Genomic DNA, 23568 nt, shown 5'->3' on the forward strand with positions numbered 1-23568 from the left:
AATATTGATACTTCTAATTCTATAATGAAAATTCAATTAATATAATTTAAACCAGGTGCTCCGCAGGGCGCAGCTTTATACGACCGCAGAGGTCGAACCCTGAACAGTTGGGGCAAGTATGGACAAAACATTCAAGCGTGATACAGCTCTGAATTTGGATTGTGATCAAATTTTTGACATTACATGGGTTTTTTTTTACACAAAACAAATGTCAAGATTTTACAAATCAATTAAAAATTTCTTCTTCAAACTTTTTAAATCTAAAATTAAATAGTTGACACAGCATAGGTTTCTGACACAGAATGAATGTGGTTTAATGAACTTAAAAGTTTTTTTTGCCTTTGAGCAATTCACTATGCTGTTGAATATTAATCCTGTCAAAAAAATGTTTGAAGAAATTTTCTTTTTATTTATGAAATCTGAAATGACAAAAATTAAACCCCCCTCCTTTTTTTCACATCCCCGTTTCCCTTTTTCCAAAACTGATATCAATTCAAATTTCTAATGGAGTTTGCAACAATAACTACTCTTTTAAATACATCATAAAATATTAAAATGTAAAATAAAGTGCTTGTTATCACTGAATGGTAAAGATTGGTTGGTAGTAAAAGTGAATATACATTGTTTATTGTATAAAACAATAAAAAAAACTTCATCAGCAACATTTTATATTGGCAAATTTCCAATGAAGTTATTTACATAAAGTTATTGGCAAATAAAAATAGAAAATGACATCATAGTCATGTCTGGCAAATGTCCAACATACATTATCTAAAAACATTTTAGATAAGATAAGGAAAAAAAGCTTCATCAGCAACATTTTATATTGGCAAATTTCCAATGAAGTTATTTACATAAAGTTATTGGCAAATGAAAATATAAAATGACATCAGTCATGTCTGGCAAATTTTCAACATATATTATCAACTACTATTCTATACAAAGAAAGATAACTCCAATTGAAAATTAATTGCTATTGCACAATATTGTGCAATTAGATATTTCTTGCTATTGTGCAATACTGTGCAATTGAAAATTTCTTGCTATTGCACAATACTTGATATGGAATCCTGATTTGGACCAACTTGAAAACTGGGCCCATAATCAAAAATCAAAGTACATATTTAGATAAAGCATATCAAATAAGCCCAAGAATTTAATTTTTGTTAAAATCAAACTTAGTTTAATTTTGGACCCTTTGGACCTTAATGTAGACCAATTTGAAAACTGGACCAAAAATTAAGAATCTACATACACAGTTAGATTTGGCATATCAAAGAACCCATTTATTCAATTTTTGATGAAATCAAACAAAGTTTAATTTTGGACCCCCATTTGGACCAACTTGAAAACTAGGCCAATAATTAAAAATCTAAGTACATTTTTAAATTCAGCATATCAAAGAACCCCAAGGATTCAATTTTTGTTAAAATCAAACTAAGTTTAATTTTGGACCCTTTGGACCTTAATGTAGACCAATTTGAAAACGGGACCAAAAATTAAGAATCTACATACATAGTTAGATTCGGCATATCAAAGAACCCCAATTATTCAATTTTTGATGAAATCTCACAAAGTGCAATTTGGACCCTTTGGGCCACTTATTCCTAAACTGTTAGGACCAAAACTCCCAAAATCAAACCCAACCTTCCTTTTATGGTCATAAACCTTGTGTTTAAATTTCATAGATTTCTATTTACTTATACTAAAGTTATGGTGCAAAAACCAAAAATAATGCTTATTTGGGCCCCTTTTTGGCCCCTAATTCATAAACTGTTGTGACCTCAACTCCAACCAGATGCTCTGCAGGGTGTAGCTTTATATGACCGCAGAGGTTGAACCCTGAACGGTTGGGGCAAGTATGGACACAACATTCAAGCTGGATTCAGCTCTAAATTTGGATTGTGATTAAATAGTTGACACAGCATAGGTTTCTGACACAGAATGAATGTGTTCTAATGAACTTAAAATTTTTGTTTTCTCTTAGAGCAATTCACTATGCTGTTGAATATTAATCCTCTCAAAAAAATGTTTGAAGAAATTTTCTTTTTTATTTATGAAATTTCCCCCTTTCCCTTATTCCAAAACTAATCTCAATTAAAATTTCTAATGGAGTTTGCAACAATAACTACTCATTTAAATACATCATAAAATATTAAGATGTAAAAAAAAACTGCTTGTTATCATGAATGGTAAAGATTATTTTAATTTATCAGTTGGTAGTAAAAAGTGAATATACATTGTATATTGTATATAACAAAGATTTAAGTTGATTCTGGACAAAGAAAGATAACTCCAATTAAAAAAAAATCTTGCTATTGCACAATATTTTGCAATTAGATATTTCTTGCTTACTATTCTGGACAAAGAAAGATAACTCTAATTAAAAAAAAATTTGCTATTTCACAATATTGTGCAATTAGATATTTCTTGCCATTGCGCAATACTGTGCAATTGAAAAGACTTGCTATTGCACAATACTTAATATAATAATTTTAGATCCTGATTTGGACCAACTTGAAAACTGGGCCCATAATAAAAAATCTAAGTACATTTTTGGATTCAGCATATCAAAGAACCCCAAGATTTCAATTTTTGTTAAAATCAGACTAAGTTTAATTTTGGACCCTTTGGACTTGAGTGTAGACCAATTTGAAAACAGGACCAAAAATGAAGAATCTACATACACAGTTAGATTTGGTATATCAAAGAACCCCATTTATTCAATTTTTGATGAAATCAAACAAAGTTTAATTTTGGACCCCGATTTGGACCAACTTGAAAACTGGGCCAATAATCAAGAATCTAAGTACATTTTTAGATTCAGCATATCAAAGAACCTAACTGATTCATTTTTTGTCAAAATCAAACTAAGTTTAATTTTGGACCCTTTGGACCTTAATGTAGACCAATTTGAAAACGGGACCAAAAGTTAAGAATCTACATACACAGTCATGACAGTTAGATTCGGCATATCAAAGAACCCCAATTATTCAATTTGGATGAAATCAAACAAAGTTTAATTTTGGACCCTTTGGGCCCCTTATTCTGTTGTGACCAAAACTCCAAAAATCAATACCAACCTTCCTTTTATGGTCATAAACCTTGTGTTTAAATTTCATAGATTTCTATTTACTTATACTAACGTTATGGTGCGAAAACCAAGAAAAATGCTTATTTGGGTCCCTTTTTGGCCCCTAATTCCTAAACTGTTGGGACCTAAACTCCCAAAATCAATACCAACCTTCCTTTTGTAGTCATTAACATTGTGTTTAAATTTCATTGATTTCTATTTACTTAAACTAAAGTTATTGTGCGAAAACCAAGAATAATGCTAATTTGGGCCCTTTTTTGGCCCCTAATTCCTAAACTGTTGAAACCAAAACTCCCAAAATCAATCCCAACCGTTCTTTTGTGGTCATAAACCTTGTGTCAAAATTTCATAGATTTCTATTAACTTAAACTAAAGTTATAGTGCGAAAACCAAGAAAATGCTTATTTGGGCCCTTTTTGGCCCCTAATTCCTAAAATGTTGGGACCAAAACTCCCAAAATCAATACCAATCTTCCTTTTGTGGTCATAAACCTTGTGTTAAAATTTCATAGATTTCCATTCACTTTTACTAAAGTTAGAGTGCGAAAACTAAAAGTATTCGGACGCAGGACGACGACGACGACGACGACGACGCCGACGACGACGACGCAGACGCCAACGTGATAGCAATATACGACGAAAAATTTTTCAAATTTTGCGGTCGTATAATAAGCAATGAATTAGCATGTTCACCATTCCTTGTATGGAAGGATAAAACACTTCCGATCGCGCTACACTGTACCGTGAGACACGGTTTGTAATGGTGAAAGTTCCTCCATGGTTCAATTTTCATCCATGGAGATCCCTGCCTAATTCCTTCATGTTTGGGGCAATTAGACTCAAACTCAATCCAAGCCTTCCCTTTGTGATAAGAAACCTTGTGGTACAATGTCAGAGAGATCAATACACTTACACACAAGTTATTGTCTGGAAACTAGAAAAATGCTTTTTTTTTGGCCCTTTTTTGGCCCCTTATTCCCGCATGAATTGGGCAATCGAAATACTTACATACAAGTTATTATCCTGAAACTAGAAAAATGATAGTTTTGGGCCTTAATTGGGCCTCTAATTTCTAAACGGTTGAGACCATCATCCCCAAAATCAATCCCAATCTTCCTGTTGTGGTTTTGAACCTTATAAAAAATAAAGGAATGAGGCGGGAGGGGGGCGGGGCGGGAATTAACCAATTCTTTTATAGAAGGTGCACAACTCTAATATATGTTCAATCATTTTGTAAAATGTCAATGATCTGGATTGAAAACTGTAGGATGAGAATATATCACAAAATATCTATATTTAAGGCTGAAAAAGTTTGCCAAGTCTGGGAAATGCACAAAAAAATCCCTCAAACAATTCCATATATTAAAATAGCAGGTGAACAATTTCAAAATGTGTGCAATCTTTCTGTGAAGTTTCACTGGTATTGGTTGAAAACTGTAGGGGGATTTGACATCACAAAACTGGTACCATCTTTCATAAATTTTGCTGAAAAATTAGAAGTTTTCAAATGCAGTAGAAATAGGGAAAAAAATATTAAAACATCTGTATTTCAGCATCTGCACAACATGTGTGAAATGTCTTTCTGTAGTTTCAATTATCTGGTTTTAAAACTGTCACAGGAGCTGAATACATAAAACTGATATTCATATTTCTGAAGAGAGACAAAAGTTTTAAATAAGCTACTAACCTGAGCATCTCCAGCTATATCCAAACCTACTGAATCACTGAAACCTAGTAGGAAAAATAAAAAAAATCATTGTAGAGTTCTATTGATTGAATGATAGTGTCATACATGTATCTATATTTGACTGCTGATACTGTGGATTCATTTATTTTTCGAGGGTACCAATTTTTGTGGATTAAGGAAAACTTGCATATTTGTGGATATTTAATTTCTTGGTTTTGGCAAAGACAGCATATTTTCCTGTAGAAAATTTGTATTTGGTTAAACATTTAAATTCTTGGTTCCCCTGTACCCACAAAATCCACAAAAATATATTATTCTCTTATATTTACATTTGGCATATTTCAATTATGTTGTTTTTCTCTGTTATATTATGACCCTCCTCTGTGTAAGGTGTGTGGTAGTTAAACTCCATTCTTAATAGACTAGGATTGTCAATTTTATTGCCAAAGTTTTTTGTCTTCCCCGAGCAATCAATCCATGAATTGTACATGTAATTTCTTAGATATGGATTCTGGTCCTTAACACATGAAATAGCATGGATTGACAAACATGAGAAATACACAATGAAAAAATATAGATTAGTTCTGGGAGAGGAAAACAGATAGTCTTAACCTATACCTTCTGGTGCTGGAGAAATTCCTTCATTTTCTTCATAAGGCATTTCATGTGCTCCAAAATCATGAACCATTTCCAAACTTCTTGCCATATCTGGACCTAAATCATTAGGTTCTAGTAACAAAGATTTATTTATAACATTTATGTCATGTGACACATCATGTGGTTCATCCTCAACAAAAGGATCAGCAGTATTGTCATGTGATATCACTGGAGTATTTTCAATGGCACTACATTCAGCAGTATTGTCATGTTTAGGTGGGGAATTTTCAATGGCTGTTGTTTCTGGCTGTTCATCTTCTACTGGTGGGGGAGCAAAGATTTCTATTTCATCACTCTGAAAGATAAGATTAGCAGAAATTAAAACCATGACTCTAATATTTATCGGTAATTCATATATTTTCCCTTTGATCTTACTGCCTAATATTTTCGAGTATCAACGTACTGGCTGTATCACTGAAAATATTAGGCAATACATTGTGTGACGTCATAATTACCGATAAACAGAATAATAGGTAGTTTCGTTTTTGATACTGACTATATTATGTGGCATATCTAGAGGAGCCCGTTATACTAAACATTTTTCTGACACTAGTTGTGGACGAGTAAAAAGGTACCAGAGCCCGCAGTCTAAATAGATTGCAGTATTTCATTTCTACTTGCAGAAGATTTATTATTAATTGTTAAATATCAATTTTCATTACTTTTGTGTGTATAGGTAAACCACAAATTAAATTTTCAACAAGTACAATTGTTTATAATACATCTATATGCTTATATGCGGACTTTGACAAAACAACAAAGTTCAATATCCAGGAAAATACCATTTTTCCCAAATTCATGAAAATTTGTATCTACAAAAATAAGTAAATGTATGCATAGTATAACATTAAACACCTAAATCTGTTTCATAGCACTTTCTTCGATGCTTTTAACAAGAGTGCACACGCTGAAATGTCTCGCCTTCTATACTAATCATTGATATTATGTTGATAGTCCTAAGTAAAAAGCTAAGCTTTATAACAACTGTACCATAAACTTAACATTAACCAAGATAACTAAACAAAGACCAATGAACCTTGAAAATGAGGTCAAGGTCAGATGAACCATGCCAGGCAGACATGTACAGCTATCAATGCTTCTATACAACATATATAGTTGACCTATTACTTATAGTTTAAGAAAACTTAACACTGTGCAATGAACCGTGAAAATGAGGTCACGGTCAAATAAAACCTGCGCGACTGACATAAAGATCATTAAATATTTCCATACACCAAATATAGTTGACCTATGGCATATAGTATTAGATAAAAAGACCAAAACTCAAAAACTTAACTTTGACCACTGAACCATGAAAATGAGGTCAAGGTCACATGACATCTGCCCGCTAGACATGTACACCTTACAATCATTCCATACAACAAATATAGTAGACCTATTGCATATAGTATGAGAACAACAGACCAAAACACAAAAATTTAACTATAACCACTGAACCATGAAAATGAGGTCAAGGTCAGATGACACCTGCCAGTTGGACATGTACACCTTACAGTCCTTCCATACACCGAATATACTAGCCCTATTGCTTATAGTATCTGAGATATGGACTTGACCACCAAAACTTAACCTTGTTCACTGATCCATGAAATGAGGTCGAGGTCAAGTGAAAACTGTCTGACAGACATGAGGACCTTGCAAGGTACGCACATATCAAATATAGTTATCCTATTACTTATAATAAGAGAGAATTCAACATTACAAAAAATTTGAACTTTTTTTTCAAGTGGTCACTGAACCATGAAAATGAGGTCAAGGACATTGGACATGTGACTGACGGAAACTTCGTAACATGAGGCATCTATATACAAAGTATGAAGCATCCAGGTCTTCCACCTTCTAAAATATAAAGCTTTCAAGAAGTTAGCTAACGCCGCCGCCGTAGCCGCCACCGGATCACTATCCCTATGTCGAGCTTTCTGCAACAAAAGTTGCAGGCTCGACAAAAAAAACCAGCTATATGTTTATGAGAGACATGAAATACATTTGTTAAAAGGCTAATTTTAGTATTATTTGTGTAATAGACATTACAAGAACTTTAACTGTGACACCTGTTAACCGTTAAATAGTAATATTTTCTTAGCATCTCAGGGATCTCCATGGCCTGTTTAACGATGGCGCCAGCCATCGTTCAAATGACTCGCGCCATCGTTAAATTGTCTTGAGCCATCGTTAAATTGTCTTCCGCCATCGTTCAAAACTTCATCGTTTTTTGTAGCCCGACGCCATTTTTTTTTATCAATTACAATCAAATGCATGTAATTGCATAACCCTTAGGCTTTTTATGTTATAATCCAATACAGTTCTAACGCCTGAGGGATATCCGGATTAAGATCGCTAATCACTTGTACCTGAGCTTGTACAGGTAGATCAACAAACCAGACAGGAGAATACTATATGAGGATAGACGATCCATTTGTCGAATTAATCAATTAAGTTTCAGCAAATGATTATGATAATTTAGATTAAATAAATAAATTAATTATCCAGTTACAAAGAAAACAGTTTAACAAGTCGAACACGTGCTTTATTTTGACTTACGCAATCAGCATCCCCCTTTTTTAAGCAGTACAAAATAAGACGCAAAACAGTAAATATTATTTCATCGCAAATAACTTGAGTACTGCTGTAACGATAACTTAGAATTACTTTGAAAGTTTAAAAGTAAAAACTTAAATATTTCCAGTCAAGAAATATCGTATCGTAATTCCGAATTCATTTCGTATATTACAATCAAATTGATACATCCGCGTTTCCGGTTTCTATTCAGACTCGAAAGATGCATGTTGCACAGCATCAATTTGCCAGATAAAGTCATTAAAAACCTTTTCATTTGTCAACGTTTGCTTTACAAATCTCTTTAACCTCTTGCATAACCCGTACGAATCGTTTTGTTGCTGCTGCAAATCAGCCATACCGGTAATGGGTTCTGAATTTGACAGTGTCCATGAAAAATAAGCTCCACATCATATGATTTTTAACCCCCATAACAATTACCAAAAATACAAGAAATCTACATGGGGACCTTCATGACAGCTTTTGGTTATTCTCGACTAAGGGGGGATCATGAAGACTTGGCATTTGAATGTATAAAAACGGCAATAAATGAAAATATTGATACTTCTAATTCTATAATGAAAATTCAATTAATATAATTTAAATAAGCAATGAATTAGCATGTTCACCATTCCTTGTATGGAGGGATAAAACACTTCCGATCGCGCTACACTGTACAGCGTAGACACGGTTTGTAATGGTGAAAGTTCCTCCATGGTTCAATTTTCATCCATGGAGATCCCTGCATCTGAATGAACTCTCTAGAACTGTCCCAATTAATTAGTGCTATTTATCTCGGCCATAAAGTTGCCACTGAAGAACATTTAAAGTTTCTGGTTATTCTAATATGTTTAACATTCAAAGATAAAGACAGAGTTAATGTATTTTTCTGGTCAGTTTTAAGGTTGTTGCTCGATGTGAAAAGTTGGTTACATGTTTGCAATATATAAATATTGTATAAGAACTCGATGTTGTCTTTTTAATTCATATTGAGGTGTAACAACATTGTATTAAGAAAAAAAATGCTTCACTTGTGAACAGTTGGGGCAAATTTGGACACAATATTCAAGCTTGATACTGTCTGAATTTGGATTGTGATCAAATTTTTGACATAAAATAGGTTTCTGACACAAAATAAATGTGGTCAAAGATCTTACAAATATATTGCACAATACTGTGCAATCGAAAATTTCTTTTTGAAACTTTTTAAAAATTCAATATTTGAAAAAATTTGAAAAAATATGAATCCCTTCAAAAAGATTGTAACCCTCCCCCAACTTATTGACACCCCCTTGGAGCAATAACCCTAAAACTCAATCCCAGCCTTTCCTTTGTAGTATGGAACCTTGTAGTATTATTTCAGAGAGATCCATAAACTTAAACACAAGTTGTTTTCTGGAAACTAGAAAAATGCTTCTTTTTTTACCCTTTTTTGGCCACTAATTCCTTCATGTTTAGGGCAATTAACCCAAAACTCAATCCCAGTCTTCCCTTTGTTATATGGAACCTTGTGGTACAATGTCAGAGAGATCCATACACTTTTATACAAGTTATTGTCTGTAAACTAGAAAAATGCTTGTTTTTGGCCCTTAATTCCTAATGTTTGCCCCATTACCCTTAAAATAAATCCCAACCTTCAACTTGTGGTATTAAACATTGTGGTACAATTTCAGAGCCATTAAAATACCTATACTTAAGTTATTGTCTTGAAACTAGATAAATGCTTGTTTTAGACCCCTTAACAGTTGGGACCCAACCTTCCTTTTGTGGTATTGAACCTTCTTAAAAAATTTCATAGAGATCCATTTACTTAAACTAAAGTAATTGTTTGGAAACCAATGTGTCTTCGGACCACGCAGACGACGCAGACAACATCATACAATTATACGATCCCAAAATAATTGTATAATAACTTGTAAATAAAGGAACAGGTTATTTACTGCAGTTAGTCAATTTGACAGTTGCTGAAAGTTATCTTACTAATCGAAAGTTTTGCATGTTTTGAAGTGAAACTAATTTAGTATCGTGTTGGTTTATATTATCAAGACTCTTGGTTATTGAGAGTTGGTGCTTGTTTATCGATTGACAGTTATCCAACCTCTACTAGTTTTCTTTTTTTTAATCATGTTGTTTGGTTGTTGTCATTGTGATGTAGTCATACACAACTCCTTTTATATTTTTACAAAGATAACTTTGGTGAAATCATAAGTACCTGTGCTCCAAAATTTGGTGGAGGTTTTAATTTTGATTTAAACTTTGGCTTCTTTATTCCTTTCCTTATTGCTGGTTTCTTTTGACTGGAAAAGAAGAAAAGAAACTATATTGATAGAATATAAATTCAACATATATAACTGAAAATATGACTGGAATACTGTGTAACGCACATAATTTTAAATCATATAAATTAATGGAGTATATGTCCTCATCCCTTAGAGATCACTTGACCACTGAGGTGTGAATACAAAGTCAAGGAAATTACTACTAACTGACACAAATATTCACATTATAAATATTGTTGACCAGTCATGCATAGTTACTGAATCTGAATACTTCACCTGTCAAAATGAGATCATGACAAAATAACATATGATCAACGGAAAAGCATAAAATGTATAATTCTTTCATAGCAAATATTGTGTTTCCACTTGAAACTTAGTTCATATGCTTATCATGATGTGAACAGTAAGTAATATATGAGACATTAGATATAATAAATAATGGAAAAGTGAAACCTAGATTTGTCTGTTGATACTTTTATTAACAGGTGAGACCATTACAAACCTTTGTGGTTTTGGCGATTCCTCTGGGGGCAAAGGAGATTCTTTTGTTTGTGATACTGATTCAGGTTGTGCTGTTGGGGAATGTTGTATCTGCATATCTAGTTGATCACCAGACATATCTGGAGATTGAATTGGTGATCTAGGGATCTTGTTCCCGGTCTTGACTGGCTCTGTTGCATGTTTGATTAGATCCACTTCATTATTCACAGTGTCGTGTATATTGTTGTTTGATGTTGTTGGAGACAGACTTAATGTTTTGCTAGATTTAAATGGATCGATCGGTAAATCATTGTCCAATTGTTCCACTTTTGTTTTAGTTTCAAAAGGATTTGTGTTTTCATCAAAGTCATCAAAGTTAAAATTGTAAGACCCTCTCGGAAGAGGGGGGGAATTTTCTCCCATCTTAAAACAATTTCTCCTCACAACAGATTTAAGACATATCAACGTCTTAAATCAAAAAATTTTTTTTGTCTTCTTATGCTTTTAAAGAAACCTAAAATGAAAAAAATATATCAATATTTATATACTAGATAATGTGATGAAAAGCCTCATCAGTAAATCAGTATTTTTAAGTATTGACTATTGTACAATTATTATGCTCATCACCTGTTAATGTTCTTATAAATCACTGGCTTTCAGATATTGGTCTTTGAGCATTCTTGATGAGGATAAATACAGAAAAGTGCCTCAGAAATTCATCACCTGTTGTTTTCATTTTTGTAGCACTAGGTCGAAACTGTTTCTTGTGGAAAATCAGTCCCTGAGGGCATCATCAGCCCAATAGTTAGTTCTTCGGTTCTATGATTTATAACAGTTTATATTTATTTCTTAGAGCTACATTTGTAGTTGTTAGTCAGTCAGAGATGTGACTTAAACATTTTCAATATATACAGGGTTTCTTCATGACATAAAATGATTCATAGATCATGTTGACTGAAACATACACTGTACATGCTATAGGAAAACATAAACACGACATTACACTTTTATTTTTCTATAAATTAAAATAACTTTTATTTATAATAAACTGACAGCTACAATGACATGACTGAACTTTACTTCACTTATTTAACATGTTTAACCTCAAATTCAAAACACTGTCGATTTGACAACTGTCCACCTGTCAACCTCCAATTTAATTCACTGATGATTCAAATTTGACAACAATCGACATGAATATGTGTCAACTCTCTACCTACATTGTTTATTTACCTCAATTTGAGATGCACCTGTCAAACTCAAATTTAATACACTGTTGACTTGTTAACTGTCGACCTCTCAACCTCAAATCTGATACAATGTCAACCTTAAATCGAAAATTATGTCTACTTCAATGTCAATCTCAATTTTTAATACACCCTAGAAATTTATTCACTGTTGACCTATCAAACTCAAATTTAATATACTGCTGACTTGTCAACTATCTACAACTCGTGTCTTTCAATCGTTTGTATCTTGTTGTCGTTTTTCTAAACAGATATATTCATGCACCTGTAAACCTCATATCTAATACACTGCTAATTTGACAGTTGTCAACTTCCCATTCAATAACCTGCCTACTTGTCAACTATAAAACTAATTGTTCCAATAGACTGTCTACTTGTCAGGTGTCAACCTCAAATTTACATGCAACACTTTGTCTACTTGTCAACCTGTCTACCTCAATATTTAACCTTTTCAAATGTCTACCTGTGGAGTGTGGACTGTCAATTGCAACTCATAAACATATTCATATACATTGTACATGTATTAGCTACAAATGTATATTTTAGGTGTGCAACTTCATGTATTGATTTCTTCAAGACTTATTTATTCCCTAATTTACTCTAGTTAAGCTAATTTTAAGGTCTAATCAGGAAGTGCCTACAAAACACAAGTGCACGTGCTGAAATGTTTCCCTTCTTTACTAATCAATGATATTATGTTGATACATTTTTGTACTTCTAAATATTAAGCTTTATTACAACTGTCACATAAACTTAACATTAACCAATAAAACTAAAAATTGACCAATGAACCATGAAACTGAGGTCACACTCACAGTCAGATGAACCATGTTTACATGAGACTTTGATAAAAAGTATATTTATCAGTCTACAAAGGTCTAAGAAAGGAACTAATACTAATTCATTTAAAAAAAAATGTTTGTTATTAAAAAAACGTTACCTGATGACAGCGTTTCTTTGTTTACATTGAATATGACGTCATAATTTAAATAACGTCACAACTAAAATCCTTAACAACAGAACCAAAATCGGAAACGTTACAGTATTTCCGTTTCTCTTTTTAACAATGTTTAACATTGTTGATTTAAAAAAAATCATAGACTTCGTCCCCATTCAGTGAATTTCACAGGTAATTCCTGCCTCATATTATGTAAAATTAATACATATAACAGCACTCCTTTTTGTCCTTAGTGACATTGTATAGTCCATAGTGACAGGGCCGTAACTAGCCTCTTTTAAAAGTGAGGCAAAATATATTCACCAAAAATATTTCAGCGAGGGGTCAGGGGGGCCCCAGAAGCTCTGAAAAGAATGACGCAAAATCGTGCATTCTGAGCGTTTCCCGGACTCTTCCTTAATCTGAAACGCAATTTATTTTGAACCATTATTTTCGACAATATTCTGGTCTCAAAGCAAAATATATAGATTCAATGTAATTTACTTAAGACTTTTTGAAAGTTTAAGTGACAACATCAAAAGACCGATATGTAGGATAAAGCAAAAATCTTAATTCTCATAATCATTAATATCGCGGAGCTGTCTTGTATTGTGTTTAGACTTTGGTGAATTTTTTTAATGAATGAATTTAAATATAATAACAATGCAGTATTATACTTTAAGTACTGCTTAAGTCGACACTATAGGGACCATCTTGACCGTGTTTTATGGTATTAATGATTCTTTCATTGTTGTAGACCCTCCAACAACTATCAAGATGAAGAACAGGAATAAAAACCCTGACCATTGATAATTTGTATTTTTTCTATGTATTGACTTTGTGGTCGATTTAGTCCAGAGCATGTTTAATCCATAATTCCTTTATTTTCTATTAAAGGGTCTGAACACGACTTAATGCAAGGTTTAACCCTTCAATGTAAAAGGTCATATGGCAATACATTTGTTGTTTTTTTTCAAATGATTTGATACCGGGAGATTGGTGGTCTCACTAAAATTTAACCCATGTCAGCTAACTAGTTTTATCTACAAAAAAGAGAGCCAGTTGAAGAGTTTTGTATTCTTTTATATTAAGTTCAATTCTCCATGAATTTTTCTGTGTCCAGTAGCATCGTATCTTCTAACATGTTCTTAAAATATTTTCTCGCAGAATGTCTGGCCATCGGTGGCCGACATGCAACCTTGCCAAACCACACAACCGTTCACCAGTTCACCCGTCATCGTAGATCTAATTTCAAATATTCTTACAAGTTAATGTAGTTTTTAAATTAGACAAAAGGTCCTTCGGTATGAGAAAACTCAAGTTTAAAACAAAATTACTTAATTTACAAATGAAAATCAACATTTAGCCTATAGTCATAAAGTAGGACAATAAATGAACAAAAGACAAACCCGGATACAGATAAGACACCTAACTACAAACAATAGACCATCAACACTGAAAATTAAAGTAAATTAGAAACATGGATCACAAAAAAACATGCAGGGGCGACATCAGAAAGTAAAGAGAACTTGCTTATTGCAAGACACTCGCCGAGAAAACAATTTGATGTGAAGACAACTTTTTTTTTTTGAAATTTCCAACATGAGGCATTTGCCTCAATGTAGTTACGGCCCTGAGTGAACTAAGGAATCCTTAGCAGTGTTAAAAGGCGTACCACAAAGCTTGAAGCAAAAGTCGTAAATGATCGTAAATTAGTACTGTCAAGTGAAGCCAATTCATTTAACATGGTCTGTGATTTACAGCCAACAACAATCCTCATCATCAGAGACACAAAAGCGTAATGAATGTTGACTTGTCATTCCAGGTTAAAATATCCTAAAGCAGGAGATTCTATACTCCAGCGCGGGAGGGTACCAGCAAGTGGGAGATTTCCTGAATTTCACCATTCGAGCACTAGTTTCCCTGGGAAGGTTGGCAGGAATGCACAATGGACAAGTGATTGTTGTAGGATTTCAATGGTTCAAGAGGGAAGTTAGCCTTGCCTGACGTCATAATTATTTGGACCAAATTACTACATACTGGTGCCTTCTTTCCAGAACATATACATAGGGGAAACCAAATATCTCCAAAAAAAAATCCTGAAATGTTACACAACGTAAACGTCTCCTTCATACATGACTTTGGCAAATATTTTTGAAATGAATCACTTTAGTCTTTATACCTGGGACTGGGTACGTCTTTTGTTCCGTTTAAAAATAAGGACTGATTTATTGGTCTTACGACCAATTTATAGTTTGGAAGGAAACCGAAGCAACTTACAATTACTTTTCTTATTGAATTGACTTGGAAATGCGTGGTCAATGGGACAAACTTATCATTAAATTGATATTTGAAGTCTTTCAAACTGTGTTATTCTCGTATAACAGGAAGTCCAAATGAAGAGAGGGGAGGCTACTCGTGTTTATAAAAAAAAAACACGTTTATCAGCTGTTTTAAAAGTGCTAATGAACTGTTGACGCAAACTTAATATAAGTTACCAGAATAACAATAATGTCAATTACTTAATAAAAAAGTGAGATATGTTAATTAGCTAAAGGTTTTAACTATTTTTCTAGAAAGAAGGTTTAATAGTATTACCAATGCGCTCCATAACATACAATTTTCCAGGTGAAACTACTTCCTGTTGACATGCAAAACAACATAAAACTAATTTGTGCTGTTTCAAAGTCAAAATTCAGAAAGAAACATAGCAAATTTATACAGTATGGAACTGCTGGATTTAGAACAAAGTAATTTCTCAGTTAAAATAACTTTTTTTTAAGAAAACCAAAATATAGCACCCCTTCTTCTTCCCGTTACGAGTCGAACTCTGTAGTAAAAGTGTAATTGACTCGGGCGTATCTCAAACAGACAGGAGGCCACTCCTCTGGCCAAAAGTAAAAGTCCAGGAAATAATCTGGACAGTATTTACAATAAAATATGATATTAATTACATCTATGTACACTGGTTATCCTGCTGGGAAGCAGGACAAATCGCCCCACTGGCAAAACGCCCCACACCAAATCGCCCCACTATTAAAAAAATAAAAAAAATCGCCCCAACCTCAGTGTTCCAGCTAGCATGAAATGGAGGGGCGCCCCTTTGCCTTTTTTAAGCGCCCCTTCGCCCCTCTGTGCCGTTTTGAAAAAAAGTTTAAAAAACGATCTTTTTTCATCATATCGTCGCCATTTTGTTGAGTTCTTTATACACACACTTCATTAAGACAACAGATTAAAATTGTTGACACTTGTTACCTGTATATAATCACCTATTTGATTGGAGTCAATTACTTAATCAGGTGAAATTTACGACCCTGTCTAATCCCTTTGCCCTGAAGCACCAAACATCGAAGTTAAATGAATTGATTATTTTAACACCTGACGATGCAAAATAGAATTTATAAAATAAATGTGAACGGTGTTCATTTCTAATGTACTTGTTATTTATAAAATAACGTTCATTTAAAAAGAATCATTCCAATAGGTCAACACGCAAAATGCCGGTGAAAAAAAGAAAAATTGACCAACTCAGAAATGACAAGAAGAAAATATCAAAGACTTGCCAGTCTATTACATCTTTTTTCAAGAATAATGACCATCAAGAGTAAAAAAATAATTTAATTCTTTACGTTTATGAAAAATCGAGAAGAAGAAAGGTTTCTATCAAATATCGCAGTTGTTCTTCTATTGTAAATACCGCCGATTACGGAGCACTCGAAAGTCCAATTTTTATATCATTTTTTCTTAAATTGAAGTCCGTTTTGACTAACTTTAATATTGATATTATTAAATACGCTCAACATGAAGTAAACGGAGATGCTTGTTGAATTGATAATACACTTACAAAATTGAAATAATTTATTATTGTGCCAATTACGGAGCTCTCGAAAGTCTGATTTTTGTATCAATTTTCTTATTGAAATCACAGGCACTTGTTTCTATCCATTGGAAGACCCCCATCAACGTATATTTCCGTAAATATACGTTGATAGGGGGTCTTCCAATATGAATAGAAACAAGTGCCTGTGATTGAAATCCGTTTTGACAAACTTATTGATTTTATAAGATACGCTCAACATGAAATACGGAGATGCTTGTTGAATTGAACAGACAACAGTGAAACAATGTATGGTTATACAGAGATAGAAACTCTCCTTATTCAATAACAAGACTTTATAGCTCTTGTATCATCAGCAGAACTTACAGATCGTTCCTTATCTAGTCTGCTAGAGCTATTTCATTCACCTTGTCATTAGGATAAAAACCTATTATCTTTGTTGCAATATGACATGTACAACCACTCAGTACAGCAGAGGTGGAGAAAATATTCTCTCAGGTCAAATTGATAAAGACAAGTCACAGGGCAAACTTGAAAACACAGACATTAACAAAAATATTAACTGTAAAATTAAACTGTGATGAAACTAATGTGTGACAACCTTCTTCAAAAAGAAAAACAGAAGAGTTGTCATTGTTGTTTAATATTTATTTGCATTTGAACTCTTCTTTGAAAAAATCTGTAGTTCTGAAAGAGAAATGAATATAGTAATGTCTATTATTGCTATCAGTTTGATTTTAACTTATATGTTCTAAATAAATGATTTTTAAACTTGTATATAATAGCTATTTAACTAAGCTACATGCTTGCTAAAAATATGTCTTTATGAGGTAATATTAAGTATTTGATTTTTTTCAGTGAGAACGCGCTAAATTGCCCTTTTTAAAAACGCGCCCCTCAATTTTCAAATCCTAGCTGGAACACTGAACCTGGTTAACCAACTCGCCCCAGTTTTAAAAAAAATCGCCTCACTTGTGAAAAGGGTTAAATCCAGTTAATTTTTCCCCTGTCAACTCGCCCCACTTATTGAAAAAAGGAAAAATTTACTTCTATATATGTAATGTTCAGGTCTACCTACTAGCCGTACTTAAATGAAAACTTATTTTGATTTTTGTAATCTACACAGAATACAAAATAAAAACGAATTGATTTATTACACATTCTTAAAATATAATTGCAAATACATTTTTGTATCATTATTGGAGAATAATTTTATACTTGTAAGCTTAGTTATTTGTATAACAATTGAAAAGAAACCTGTTAATTGTATCATAATCATACTATTGATGTGTGATTAACATTTATATATAACTTTATTGCAAAAACAGAGTTTTTAACAGCAATTTGATTTTATAGCACTTCACTTTGGTGTTCAAAGGTATTGACGTGGGCAGGGACAAAGATATACAACGGGATTGCATCTTTTTTATAAGTGGTTTATCTACTTGTCATGAGTGGGGCCAGTTGACAGACCGTATATCAGCGGGATTTTAACCCTTTTCATTAGGGGAGCATGTTATCATAACTATTTGCAATGGGAGTTTACTCTTTTCATAAGTGGGGCGAGTTGGTAAACAAGAGTGGGGCGTTTTTTTAGATAGTGGGGCGATTTGCCAGTGGGGCGATTTGTCATGAATTCTCCTGCTGTCTATTTCAGATGTGGCTGGGTCCAGGGGATGGTATTCACTCTGGCCCTGAAGTCCTCTAGGGATCCGGACTCCACTACAGATTCAGGGAGTTTATTCCATTCTCTAGTTGTTCTTGGGAAGAATGAGTGGTAGTATACATCCCTCTTCACTCTAGTTTGTCTAAGTTTGTGGTTGCCCCTGGTCCTACTGTCTCCTGGCTGGATCAATGGCAATCATCTGGTGTTGGGTCTTGTAACACAGCACCAGACTGTTTCCATTGTCTGTGCTGCAGTGATTCCCATTGAAGTTGGTCCAGTAGCTTAGTTACACATCCTGGAGAGTTGTCCTGGTAGCAACTATAAACAAAGCGAGCTGCTCGTCTTTGTACCTGTTCTATGTCACGTATGGTGGTGATTTGGTGAGACCTACACCCTTAACCCTCTTGATGCCAGATTTAAAAAAATCAACCTTTCGACGTTGTCAATAGGCAATAACAATTTGACGTCGCCAGTGCCGACTTCTTTTGACGTTGTCTTTTTGGCGTTATTTTTTTCATATTGATTTATTGAGTAGTTTTTTCTACATGAACGGCATTCACAAGGGCGGTGACCAGGAGAACATTTTGATAATTCTATATTGACTGATTAATATCTTTTTATACAAATTTGCATCTTGATGGACCAAGGAGATTCACAAATGTAAAGTAAACTGATATTTTTTTCAAAATGCTGTTGAATTCGTGCAATTATAAAAATATCTTTTTTAATTGAGAGAGAATTTTTTAAAGTATTATGCGCCGCCTACAATTTTTTGCTACATATTTTCATATCATAACAGTTTTTAAAACGATATTTTAGGGTATTTATGGGCGGATTTTTACCAAACCTTATGTTGAAAGACACGGAATTGCCGGAAATACATTTGTTTATATGGTCATAATTTTATCATTGTTTTTATTTTCTACTGATGTGGACATCTATAATAATATTTTTCAAACCAATTTTGGTAAAATATATGGCAAATTTCAGGATAAAAAAATAGTGTTTATATCTCCAGTAAAAGATAGTTGTTCAATGATAAATATAACCTGATAAACAAATAGATATGTGATAACAAATAAATCTTTTGGTTGATTGACATCCCATAAGAAATAACTTTATAAAATTTATTAAAAAAATGCAATATATAGCACAAAGTTGTTTGTGACAATATTCTTCTCGCCACTGTACAGTCAGGGGACTTACTTAAACAAGTGATTTTCTAAATCACTGATTCAAGTAACATTATTTCCATAAAGGTTGGAAGTTTATTTAATAATCACCTATTTAAGTAGTACAAATTAATCACTAGAAGAAGTGATTTAATTTTATTGTAGCTTTAAATATAGAATACTAATGATCCAGGGACTAGTTCACTATGGTATGGGTTTTGGTCATTGTTCTAGGCAGTTCGATTTCAGAATTCCTCAAGTTTACTTCTGTGTTGTTTGGTCTCTGAGGAGAGTCTTATTACTTACCTTTTATCTTGATAAAAATGTTCTTTTTCTTAAATGGCCATGGAAACCTGAAACGGAAGAATAATATAAAAAAGAAGATGTGGTATAATTACCAATGAGACAACTGTCCACAAGAGACCAAAATGACACAGACATGTACAACTATATGTCACCGTACGGCCTTCAACATTAAGTATTGTCACACTCGGGCCACTGATATATAGCTTGACGTTTCGATTGACGCTATTGAGACTACCTGTCTTTACAGGTAAAATATTTGTATATAAGATACATGTACAATTAACGGACCTGTAGCAAAACAATGTACCTAACTTTAAGATGGATAAGATTAATCACATTTGCATTTTCGCCGCATAATTACAATTTATCGAAATATAAAATTGAGAATGGAAATGGGGAATGTGCCAAAGAGACAACAACCCGACCATAGAAAAAAACAACAGCAGAAGGTCACCAACAGGTCTTCAATGTAGCGAGAAATTCCCGCACCCGGAGGCGTCCTTCAACTGGCCCCTAAACAAATATATACTAGTTCAGTGATAATGAACGCCATACTAATTTCAAAAGTTCAATTGATTTTGAAATTGTATTATTCAATTCAAAATATTTTATTGTTCAAATATCAAATGTACATTTAAACAAAGGGATTGGACAAAAGGCAGTGCCTATACAAATCCTTTCCCATACAAGATGGATTGAATAACATGCATGATAGTATATAATTTTCTGATATGTTAATAGATCATACGTTGTTGCAGTGAGTCAGGGGAGGCAATTCCCCCACTTCTTGAAGTATTTTATTGTGTATACATATATAAATAACTATGTTAACAAAGTCAAAGCAAGACCTACTGAAGGTGGTGTCGAATTTTATACCACATTAATATTTGTTGGTTAGGAATCAAGTAGATCATTAAGTGATTTTTTTACTCAAATTCACAAACTCACTGCAACAAAGTTGTTCTATTTATATGAATAACAAGAATTGATTGGCCCTTTTTTGCAATACATAAGTAATTTAGTGTACCATCTTATTACAAGACTATTAATTTCTTGATTTTTGAAAATATAATTACTAATACAAAAAATAAAATAAAATATATATAAATTTATTTGCAAAAAGATGCTAATATAAATTAAGCACAATTGGTTGTTTTTTGTGTTAAAAGTTAGGTTTGTCTTTAATTAAGACTAAAGAGTGGTACACTGTGGTTATAAGCTGATTTCTAAACAGTATAGTATCACATGAAATATTATAAAAATCTTCCAGTTTCATGAATATATTGTTGTACATATGTAAATATCTCTGTGTTTTCATCAATATTTAAGTCTGAGCAACCCTGTACATTTTTAGTAGGACATCAAGATTGACATTATCAAAGTTACTTATTTTTCGAAAGAGCTCATATCTCTGATAAATGTAAAATGGACAAACATAAAAGAAATGAAAATTATCTTAAACTGGATCTCCACAGGCACATTATAGAGCTGTCTGACAAATGATCACAGAAGAGACGATCTTTTAGATCACTAGCCTCATTTCTTAATTGGCAGTGGATTATATTAACTTTACGTGAACCAGTGGAAAAGAAAACAGGACAAGGACTTATGTCCTCATTCAGTTTTCTTTTAAATCCTGTAAAGCTTAAAATATTTTTAACATCTCCATCAAGTGAATTCCACTTTTCAAGAGTATGTGGAATAAAACTGTTCTTATAGGCTGTAGTTCGACACTGAGGAGTTTTAAATTCCCTTTTTTTCTCAGTCCCTACTGGTCATTAGTGTTTGTATACGACAAGATACATGTATCAGCAGCAATATAATTAGGAATATCTCCAGAAATAGTTTTATGAAGAAACAATAATTTGTTTTTCTGACGTCTATTCTGGAGGGAATCCCAACCTAATTCCTTATATAATTTCCATCTAGGAGTTCCCTTTCGAAGCCCAGTTACAATACTGGCAGCAGCTTGTTGTACAGACTCAATTAGATCTGATTCTTCTTGTGTGCAGTTATCCCAAATTATGTTCCCATATTCTAAAATAGGCCTTATAAATGCAATATAAAGTCTTTCCAGAGACTGTCTATCAATCTTATGTTTTAAATATCTCATTACAAGCTTTTGAATAAATATCCTGTATGTGACTAGACCATTTGGCATTAGATGATAAGGTTATACCAAGATGTTTATGAAATTGTATTATATGAAAGCAACACTTTTTGAATTTCATCCATCTGATGCTTTCCTGGATTTACCTGGCCATCATCAGAAATGCTCAAAGCAGTAAATATTGAAATCCAATGGCATGTCATTTAAACAATGAAACAGTCGAAGAGCTATATGATCAAAAGGGCATAAACTAATCGTCAAATACATTGATTAACATATTATTCATTTAATAAATTTTGTTTTATTTTATCAGAGGTGAAGATCTGGAACATGTATTGTTTAGAATGGGAGTGCTGGCTGTTTTGCGGTCTAAATTTAAGAAAGGTAAACTATTCTTTTATAAACAAGAGTGCACACGCTGAAATGTCTCGCCTTCTTTACTGATCATTGATATTATGTTGATAATCCCAAATGTAAAGCTTTATTACAACTGTCACATAAACTTAACATTAACCAAAAAAAATAAACTAACCAATGAATCATGAAAATAAGGTCAAGGTCAGATGAACCATACCAGGCAGAAATGTACAGCTAACAATTCGTATTGCAACAAATATAGTTGACCTATTACTTAAAGTTTAAGAAAAATAGACCAAAACACAGAAACTTAACACTCAGCAATGAATCCTGAAAATGAGGTCACGGTCAAATAAAACCTGAGCGACTGACATATTGATCATGAAATATTTCCATACACCAAATATAGTTGACCTATTAATTTTGCATATAGTATTAGATAAAAAGACCAAAACTCAAAAACTTAACTAAATTGACCACTGAACCATGAAAATGAGGTAAAGGTCGGATGACACCTGCAGCTAGACATGTACACCTTACAATCATTCTTTACACCAAATATAGTAGACCTACAATGTATAGCATACAGTATAAGAAAAACACATAAAACCTCAACTATAACCACTGAACCATGAACATGAGGTCAAGGTCAGATGCCAGTTAGACATGTATAGTCCTTGTATACACCAAATATACTAGACCTATTGCTCATAGTATCTAAATGTTCACTGATCCATGAATAGAGGTTGAGGTCAAGTGAAAACTGTCTGACGGTCATGAGGACCTTGCAAGGTAGGCACATACTAAATATAATTATCCTATTACTTATAATAAGAGAGAATTTACCATTACAAAAAAATAGTGTTGTCAATGGTTAACCGGTTAACCGGTCGAATGACCGAATACCGAATACCAAAAACGCTAACCGGTTAACCGGACTTTTTTTTCAATTTTGATAGATTTTATATAAATTTGAATTGAAATCATTAAAAAGTTAGGTTTTATTTTAAAAATGTCGTCGTGATAATTAATTTGACAGATCAGTTGTCCAGCAAATTGATTGCTATTGTTAATCCTATAAACATAAAATTAATTAGAACTTGTCTCTCAGCTCGGGGCAGAATCTTAAAGAAACACAATTAGTATACATGTTTTTTTAGCA

General features: G+C 33.0%; 2 protein-coding genes across 9 annotated transcripts in view; one reads left to right on the plus strand and one right to left on the minus strand.

The window, feature by feature from the left end:
- LOC139521910 (transforming acidic coiled-coil-containing protein 1-like) overlaps positions 1 to 15365 on the minus strand; it is a 78431-nt gene extending 63066 nt beyond the window's left edge. For 3 of the 7 annotated variants that reach the window (XM_071315636.1, XM_071315632.1, XM_071315631.1), the window contains exons 1-5: positions 15238 to 15354; positions 10796 to 11287; positions 10227 to 10311; positions 5399 to 5732; positions 4781 to 4824 (exon numbers count right to left, since the gene is read on the minus strand). In XM_071315636.1, coding sequence (XP_071171737.1) covers positions 4781 to 4824; positions 5399 to 5732; positions 10227 to 10311; positions 10796 to 11196 — 864 coding nt within the window. In that variant the 5' untranslated portion in view covers positions 11197 to 11287; positions 15238 to 15354. Of the gene's footprint in view, positions 1 to 4780; positions 4825 to 5398; positions 5733 to 10226; positions 10312 to 10795; positions 11288 to 15237 lie in introns of all 7 variants that reach the window. The other 4 variants (XM_071315635.1, XM_071315633.1, XR_011664093.1 and 1 more) reach the window with 3 other exon arrangements.
- Positions 15366 to 15383: 18 nt separating this feature from the next.
- The window catches only part of LOC139521911 (phosphoacetylglucosamine mutase-like), a 40826-nt gene continuing 32641 nt past the window's right edge, over positions 15384 to 23568 (plus strand). The window contains exons 1-2 of one of the 2 annotated variants that reach the window (XM_071315639.1): positions 15384 to 15490; positions 22363 to 22433. In XM_071315639.1, the coding sequence (XP_071171740.1) occupies positions 22394 to 22433 (40 nt within the window). In that variant the 5' untranslated portion in view covers positions 15384 to 15490; positions 22363 to 22393. Of the gene's footprint in view, positions 15491 to 15550; positions 15708 to 22362; positions 22434 to 23568 lie in introns of those variants that run through there. The other variant, XM_071315638.1, reaches the window with a different exon arrangement.

The sequence above is a fragment of the Mytilus edulis genome, chromosome 4 (genome assembly GCF_963676685.1).
Source record: "Mytilus edulis chromosome 4, xbMytEdul2.2, whole genome shotgun sequence".
Lineage (NCBI taxonomy): Eukaryota > Metazoa > Mollusca > Bivalvia > Mytilida > Mytilidae > Mytilus > Mytilus edulis.